General features: G+C 36.7%; 2 protein-coding genes across 2 annotated transcripts in view; one reads left to right on the forward strand and one right to left on the reverse strand.

Moving 5' to 3' along the window:
• Positions 1-1,392, reverse strand: part of LOC106876144 (cytochrome P450 4V2) — a 36,501-nt gene extending 35,109 nt beyond the window's left edge. The window contains exon 1 of the mRNA XM_052967871.1: positions 1,298-1,392. The gene's annotated coding sequence lies outside the window, so the exon portion shown is untranslated. The remainder of the gene's footprint in view (positions 1-1,297) is intronic.
• Positions 1,393-2,104: 712 nt separating this feature from the next.
• LOC106876141 (cytochrome P450 4V2) overlaps positions 2,105-9,176 on the forward strand; it is a 41,811-nt gene continuing 34,739 nt past the window's right edge. The window contains exons 1-6 of the mRNA XM_052968085.1: positions 2,105-2,300; positions 4,495-4,607; positions 5,146-5,231; positions 5,441-5,631; positions 6,076-6,145; positions 8,297-8,423. Of these exons, the coding sequence (XP_052824045.1) occupies positions 2,141-2,300; positions 4,495-4,607; positions 5,146-5,231; positions 5,441-5,631; positions 6,076-6,145; positions 8,297-8,423 (747 nt within the window). The 5' untranslated portion in view covers positions 2,105-2,140. The remainder of the gene's footprint in view (positions 2,301-4,494; positions 4,608-5,145; positions 5,232-5,440; positions 5,632-6,075; positions 6,146-8,296; positions 8,424-9,176) is intronic.

The following is a 9,176-nucleotide window of genomic DNA, read 5'->3' on the forward strand; positions in this document are numbered from 1 at the left end:
TTCGATTTCCAGACCGGGCGTTGTGAGTGTTTATTGAGCGAAAACACCTAAAGCTCCACGAGGCTCCGGCAAGGGATGGTGGTGAACCCTGCTGTACTCTTTCACCACAACTTTCTCTCACTCTTTCTTCCTGTTTCTGTTGTGCCTGTAATTCAAAGAGTCAGCCTTGTCACACTCTGTGTCACGCTGAATATCCCCGAGAATTACGTTAAGGGTACACGTGTCTGTGGAGTGCTCAGCCACTTGCACGTTAATTTCACGAGCAGGCTGTTCCGTTGATCGGATCAACTGGAATCCCCGACGTCGTAAGCGACGGAGTGCCAACAACTGTCTTGGTCACTGCTCTTACTATGACTGAAAGCAACCAGCAAAAGATTTGCTTTCTGTTGACAACTTAACACGACTGAAAGGCAGGCAGTAAACTATCTGATTCCTCTGTCTTTCTTGGTCACTCATTCAAATTTTCGATTTGTCCCTCTTTTTGACGCTCCCTTCTCGAAAATAATAGAATATAAAGAAAATAACACTACTGCTCTTATTATGACTGGAAGCAAGCAGTGGAAAATTAGCTTTCTTTTGCCTTTCTTTCTGTTGACCACTTAACCCGTTTATTATGTCTCTTTGTGACGCTCCGTTCTCGAAGAAAGTTATAGAATACGAAGAGAGTTTATAGAATACGAAGAGGTTAATACCATTGCTCCTACTGACTATGATTGAAAGCAAGCAGAAAAATTTGTCTTTCTCTGTCTGTCGATCACTCGTTGGTTTTGTCTTTCTTGTAGACGCTCTCTCCTCAAAAGGACAGAGAAACAATTAATTCACAGCTTTTCCTTCTTTTTCTCTCGCAAAGTAAACAGGTCTCACTACTTACACCTGTTAAACGATACCGACTGTTGACAATTTATATTAAGAAATGAAGGAATGTGAAATAAAAAGAAAAACATGACAATGAATCTAGTGAAAATTATCAATAATCAATTCTATCTTGCACAAAAATTATCTATCGTGGGAAAATAGTAAGGCATGCATCGCCCCCTGATGCATACACACACACGCACACACACACACACGCATGCACAAGCGCACACCAAGTGAACAGATATAGAAAAATAATAACAAGACGCATTTCCCTCTTATATTTAAATTGATTCGAAAATTTGTTATGACAGCCATATCCAAGATATGTTGCTACGATAAAGGCATTTCGAGATTACAAATCCCAAAGTACATTCAAATAATGACAAAATACCATATCAAACTTTTCAAAGTCAGTAATTACAAAAATACATTTACGTACATAATTTTAAACCAGTTTCACTTCCTAGCGAAGATAGTCATTGCAATGTCCCTGTATAACGACTGGCTGTTAGCCTTCAGTTAATGTATAGTGCATCTATCGGAAATAAGCTCATTATAGAATCACTAGGTAACAAGGGAGGTAATATTGTACATGTTAGATCCAAATTAAGAACGAACGTAAATTTATGTCCTTTTAATTATTTAGAAGTGGAGGCGCAATGGCCCAGTGGTTAGGGCAGCGGACTCGTGGTCATAGGATCGCGGTTTCGATTCCCACACTGGGCGTTGTGAGTGTTTATTGAGCAAAAACACTTAAAGTTCCATGAGGCTCCGGCAGGGGATGGTGGCGAACCCTGCTGTACTCTTCCACCACAACTTTCTCTCACTCTTACTTCCTGTTTCTGTTGTGCCTGTAATTCAAAAGGGTCAGCCTTGTCACACTCTGGGTCACGCTAAATCTCCCCGAGAACAACGTTAAGGGGTACACGTGTCTGTGGAATGCTCAGCCACTTGCACGTTAATTTCACGAGCAAGCTGTTCCGTTGATCGGATCAACTGGAACCCTCGACGTCGTAAGCAACGGAGTGCCAACATTATATTTGACACATTCATTTCCGGTTGAGAGCGGAAAATTCTTCGCTACAAAAATTGTCACAGGAGAAAAATCCTGCCTATAGGCGATGCGTGATGAAAATACAAACACACATTCACACACACACACACACACACATACATACATACACACACATACATACATATTGTGACTTCGATCTTATCAGTTTACATTACATATGATCTAACATACATTTCGATATATCTGTCAGCGTGACAAGTCGCGGACATGTTATTCGCAGGCATCTTTATTTTGCTTACAATTCTCTGCTTCTCTCTTTATGTTCTACGATCATATTCCAAGTCTTTGGCAAATTTTAGCCACCTACCATGCATGAAGAGTTGGCATATAATCGGTGACATACCGAAGCTGCTGGGAAATAACCGAGGTTAGTGTTTCTCATTTTTACCTACCATTTACTTTTTACTTCTCTCAGTCACTGGACTGCGGCATACTGGGGCCACAACTTAAAGGGGTTCAGGCGAACCCCTTTTAAGTCTGGCAGTTATTCCATTGGTCTCTTCTGCCGAACCGCTAAGTTACGGGGACATAAGCAAACTAACACCAATTGTCAAGCGATGGTTGGATAGACACAAACAGAAAGAAGCCCCCCCCACACACACATATAGACTCAAATTCATAAATTGCATACGTCGTTGTTAAGCTCCAAGTTAACGAAGATTGATTAGACATGACCTAAAATCAAAGGTGTTTTAGACATGATCGCCTCCTTTTTAACCTCGGGTATTGTTTGCAACAGTATAAGTAACAATTAATTTTCCTTTCTCTTTATTTGTTTGTTTGTTTGTTTCTTTGCTTAGTAGCGATAGTGTGAGTATTTTGTAGACTTTGTAAAATGCTTACACTTCATGCAATTTCTTTAGGAAGTTCTAGGAAATCGTAGCTTCGTGAACAAGTCGTGCGGATGCTGTTATTCGTTTCTTTATCCTCCTACAATATACGCTCGTAATGGGCAAACAACTACACAATCGATGTAGTCTGTGCATACAAATTGACACTAACCGCACACAATGTTTTTCAGGCTGTATATACATTGACAAAAATCAAACAGTATTTTGTAATCAGTATGTGCTTTATTTAATACAGGGATTAGATAATATTTTGTTTGGGGCATGTAGGATTTGTACGGCGGTGCCCCAGCATGGCAGCAGCTTCAGGGCTGAAACAAATAAAAGAAAAGAGTAAAAGAATATAATTTAATATAGATAAAACTTCCTCGGTCGATTACTCTTGTTAATTTATCTGCTTTGTTTCTTGTCCTTTTGGCTATTCATTATTTAACCTATTTACTCTATTATCACTTGTTCTTGTTTTTATCAGGCATGGTTACGCGATTAAGAAGCTCGTTCTGAAAACAAATGGCTTCAGATTTTGTCGCATTGCATCACACTTTGTGCAAGTGTCTTCTGTAGCTCAGAACCGCCCAATGCCTTTTGAATGAACTTGCTAGGCAGAAACTGTGTGGAAACTTGTCGTATACACATACAAACAAATATACATACATACATATATATATATATATATATATATATATATATATATATATATATATATACAATTACCAGTCAATCAATCAATCTATCTATCTATCTATCTGTCTATCTATCTATCTATCTATGAATAAATGTGTATGTATTTATGTATGAGTGCAAGTTTTATTTGCATTTGTCCTCTCATCCCGCTGGACAACCGATGTTAATTTGTTTTCGTTACCGAAATGTAGCAGTTCACCAAAAGAGAACGATATAATAAGTTTCAAACTTAAAAAAATAATTAATGGATTCGATTTATTCGGTTAAACGCTTCAAAACAGTGCCTAAGTGTGGCTGCAGTCGAATGACTGAAAGCAGTAAAAGCTAAAATGTAACAGTTAAAATATATCATGGGACAGGTGAATTCTTGATATTTCAGCTTCGATCAGTTACTGACATTCTACAAAGCTTTTTTAAGTCCTACAATGGAGTAGGACTCAAAGAGTAGGACTCTCACTCGGGACTGTGTTACTGCTACAGAAACAACCGAAAGAAGGTCAAATTCTAACTAAGACTTAACCAACCTCTGACCAACAGACTCGCTATCTTCTCTCTTTACCTTTTCTCTGCCCCTGAACAAGCTAGTTGCATACGAACTCTACGATATGTCACGTCACATCGTATCTCATTATTCATAGTTTCGCCTTTGCGACACAGTATCCACTACCAGATTCAAACTTCCCTCTTATAAACGTCAACCAACGAGCAATTTAAGTGGATCCATATTAGAAAATTCAAACATCTATAAGTGTATCGGAGTAAATGCGCTAAGCAGTGTTTATGTATAATCACAATTTAGGTTAGTTGATGTATGTTTGTCATATATTTCAACTGCTTTTAGCAGTTGAAATATGTGACAAACACGTGCCTTTAGCAGTTGAAATATGTGACAAACACGTGCCTTTAGCAGTTGAAATATGTGACAAACATATCAACTAACGTAAATCTATAAGAGTGTACTGAAATGACAAATACCTGCTTTAGGTTTTCCTCAGAAAGCTCTACTTTCTTTTAACAAATCTATTCCAGACTTTTACAACAGTATGACGAAATATACAACTGAATATCGCGAGCCTGGTTTATTGTGCTTCTGGGTTGGTATCCAACCAATTGTTGTAGCTTTTAAAGATGAATATGTACAGGTAAGTTATTATGGATCATTCATGTCGGGAAAGCTGATATTAAATGGGTTATCAATGCATTAACACAAATTAAATAATTAATTACGAGTACATAAATCAGTGAGAATCAAACAGATGATGTAAATATCCGTTTTCCTAACACGTTTCGATAGATTTAAGCGTGATTAATATACGAATCGCTGTTGCATTTTGCTTTTGGAGAACAACTCCTTTCAGATGATGTGTGCTGACAATATATTCGATTCAGTAACATAGGGGGACTTTTAGACACCAGTGTATCGGCTGAATAGTGTCTCTTCAGAATGGTAGTTTTCGTTTATAGAAATCAGCAAACAAATTATTTGCTGATGCACGCTAATATTTGCAAGAGACAGAAATATCTGGTTGTGAAGTAAAGAGTAGAACCACATGGTGGCGAATCACATTTTCATGACTATATTACTAAGATATGTACTACTGTATTAAATAAATTGATCTCTGCTATAATTAATCAATAACATTCATTATATCAAAGTAAACTTTTTACATGATTTTTTAGGATGTTATCGGCAACACGAAACACATTGAAAAAAATATGTTCTATAAATTCTTATATCCCTGGTTGGGAAATGGTCTGCTAACTAGGTATGTACGAGACAATTTCTTTTTAATTACTTCTAATTATTAGCAATAAATTATAATCTTTTATCTTGTACATGTTTCAGTCATTGTACTACGGCTATGTTGAGGCATTGCTTTTCCAGTTGTTGCTGTTCCACTTCCTCAAATTACAAATGGTAAAACTTCTGTAAAATAAAATATTCAAATATTATTCCTTGATTCGTTATTTTCAGCGGAGGATCAAAATGGTTCAAATCGAGGAAAATGTTAACACCATCCTTCCATTATAATATCTTAAACAGTTTCCTAATTGTTATGCAGAACCAATCAAATATACTGTGTGAGAAACTAGACAAAATGGTTGGTAAGGGCGAGTTCAATATCCGCCCTTATATTACAAACTGCACATTGGATATTATAACAGGTAAAGTCCAAATTATTGCGATTCTTGTTGCTGTCGTTGTTGTTGTTCTTCTTCGTTCCTTTCTTCCTTCTCTCTTCCTTTCCATCACCGTCATCGTCGTCGTCATCATAATTTCTACTTTTCCTATGATAACGACTAGATAGAAAAATACCTGCTAAGCGACAGATAGTAACATAGGCTCTGCATTGTAATGTAATGTTATTGTTCAGCAAAGCATCTGCATACATACACACACACACACACAAGGAAAATAAGACAAGGTAAAAATGCTAAAATAATTTTATCATGAAATATATTTTGTACCGGTTTCAGTCTTTTCGACTTTTTCAAATATGAGTAAAAAAGGAAAAACAATTAAATCAAAGAAAGAAAATTAAATGAAAGGTTTTGCAAATATTTCTATAGTCTTCAAATAGGTAGAACATATATAAATATATTTTTCAGAAACTGCCATGGGTCAATGTGTGAATGCACAAGATGACCAAAATTCAGAATACATTCAAAGTGTTAACAGGTAAGTTGCAAGGACTTCATTTATTCAAAGATGTTCTAAAATGTAATTCTAGATATATGTTGAATTGCTCCCTATATATCTTATGTCGCGGCTGCATGCAATCCCGATGCTCTTCTTTCAAGCAACTCCATGAACAAAGATATATTTTTCGAATAGCTATTCTCTGTTTGTCTGTCTGTCTTTCTATCTCGGTATGTAACCAACTATAAGGTAAGGTTTTTCTAAATTCTTAGTCGCTTGACATTTTCAGGTGCTCGCGCACGAACACACAAGCTAATCAACCTAACCGCTCATACAGTCTCTTACAATTACATTTGCAAGCACAATTACTTCCCTTTTTGCACTTCTCCGAAATTTCATCTCCAGCCAATAATAAATCTCCACTTTTTTATACCCAGAAACCAACCACGTGCCTCTCCTTCTTTCAGCATGATTACCACCATAGCTCCTGAATACCAGCTCATTGACCAACCTTATTCTTTTTCCTTGATACAGAACCTGATCCCCAAATGCTTCGGAATTGTTCCTTTCTTCCTGGCAACTTCATGTATTTTAACTATCACATCTCTTATGGATTAGTTGCTGCTGACTCAAACCCACACTGGTTAATTTCTCTCGACACCGAAAATCCTTGTCTGAGTCTATTTCTGAACTTTATAGTTCCGAAAGTGGAAGTTTGGTGTTTAAAGCATTGGCGTGAGTTAATTACGAACTTAAAGTGTTTCACTAAAATGTTGCAAAGTACGTATATGTATATCTATATGCATGTGTATATGAATATGTAAGTGTAAGTGTTCCTAATATGTTTTTATTCTGTCATCTCTGAAGAGTGCGTGATATTCTTAACCATGTTGTTAAGAAAACTACGCGGACGGGCACGTTTAAAAATGTTCAATTTTCAGTCAAGTGCTATTATTATGCTATGATTCTTCCAGAGTGGCTTTCTCTCCGTAACTTACAAAGCCTTTCTAGTTTGTTTACAAATATTATATGTAGTATTAGACAGTTTAAATATATATTTATTAAATTTGGTTGAAATTGATAGGCGAGCGATTGGCCAAATCGGATGCACAAGGAGCCATGTTAGAATTGATTTGTGGATTCGATTCTGGTTGGGAGGTTGGTTAGCTCATCATATTTCGGTTATTTGTTTGCATTTAAAAATTGCCGCTTCAAACTGGAGAATATATATTATTATGATATGAGTCTTCCATAGTAGCTTTCATTTCGTAACTTACAATACACACATATATACGACCTTTTTCAGCATAGTTTCCGTTTACCATATTCACTCACGAGGCTTTTGTCAGCCCGAGGCTATAGTAGAAGACACTTGCTGATGCTTCCGCGGCGCGGGTCTGAATCCGAAGCCACCTGATTGCAAAGCGAGTTTCTTAATCACAGATCCATGCTCATTGAAGTTTTTTCTTTTCTTTCTTTTTCTTTTGCTATATATGCCTCTTGAAAAATTTTTGGTCAAGGAATTTATGTATAAGCTCTTCGAATGGACTAAATTTATTATTCGAAAGACCATTTTGGCAAAGATCTGACAGAGGGTTATGTTAATAATGCACTTGTCGAAGGCATTCAGCTTAGCATAATCGTTCGCCCATCGGAAAAAATGCATGTCGATATTTATTCTGTGTCTTTATGTTCTGAGTTCAAATGCCACCGAAGTCGACTTCGTCTTTCATCATCTAGGAGTCGATAGAATATGTACCAGATGAGCAATGCCGATGTAATTGGCTTGTTCTCTATCCTCAAAATTTCTGGCTTGGTACCATTGATAGAAAGAATATTATCATTATCTTTATTATTAAGGTGGTGGCCTGGTCGAATTACTCACGCCTATGAACAAAGTTTTGCGGCAGATAAAATAAGTACCAGTTGAGCTCTAGCGTCTTTATAATAGACTTCCGTTTCTTCTCAAAATTGCTGGCCTTGCGCCAAAATTATAACTGTTTTCTGAGTCTGTGGGATACTCAGGAACTTCTACACAAATGCAATTAGTAGACAGTTTCAGAGATCGAATAATTGGAACGCTTCTCATTTAAATCGACGGAAGATCCATCATTTTTGTTAAATATTTATTTTATGTTGATAAATTAATTTTAAAAACAATAAATAAATGTATTTTGTACAATATTTTAGAATATCTGACATCATTATTTACCAATCAAAATCTCCATGGTTGTGGCCAACTTTTCTCTTCAATTTGCATCCTTTGGGAAGAGAAGCAGCCAAATGTTTAAAATATCTTCACGGTTTCACCGATAAGGTAGGCCAACCATATTTTTGTACTTCACTTGCATGTCGTATTAATTCTTCTATACTTTTCCTACTTAAGACATTAGATTACGGCCATGTAGGTGCAGTGATTGTTAAAGTTGGTTCGGGAATGAAGACACAGTTTTGTACAGATGTACATAAACTAAGACCAAGACGAATACAAACATCTGTCACACATAACAAAAAAGAAGAAACCAAATTATAACCGCCCTTTGCATTCGGATATAACCTCGCAGCATTTATCATGATTTCAATAATTGTCATAAGTGCCTTGAGCGGAATTGGACACCTCTTGGACTCCGATCCATGACCTGGTACAACATCGTGTATATGAAAACTGGAGGGAAACGGAGCTATGCCAGTGTCCGTCTCGTATCCATTTTGAGTTGACCAAACTGGAGCAATTTGAAACGAAGCGCCTTGGTCAAAGACAAAACATCACAACCGGTCCACGAATCATACCGACAAACTTAGATCTCTTATATTATAAATATGTGTGTGTGTGCGTGTGTATGCATGCCTGTAACGAGACGTCCATAAATTAAAATCTCTTAAACAAGCATTAGTCTTGCCAGAATTAGTATATATACATACAATGAACTTACTCATCGTATTAGATGCATGAAGGGTAAAGAATTTTACCTTTTTACCTTTGAACTGGGCTACATGTTGCCAGTAGCACTGAGAGCGACACATACATGCATATATATATATATATATATATATATATATGTGTGTGTGT

This window comes from Octopus bimaculoides, chromosome 5 (genome assembly GCF_001194135.2).
Source record: "Octopus bimaculoides isolate UCB-OBI-ISO-001 chromosome 5, ASM119413v2, whole genome shotgun sequence".
Taxonomy (NCBI): Eukaryota; Metazoa; Mollusca; class Cephalopoda; order Octopoda; family Octopodidae; genus Octopus; species Octopus bimaculoides.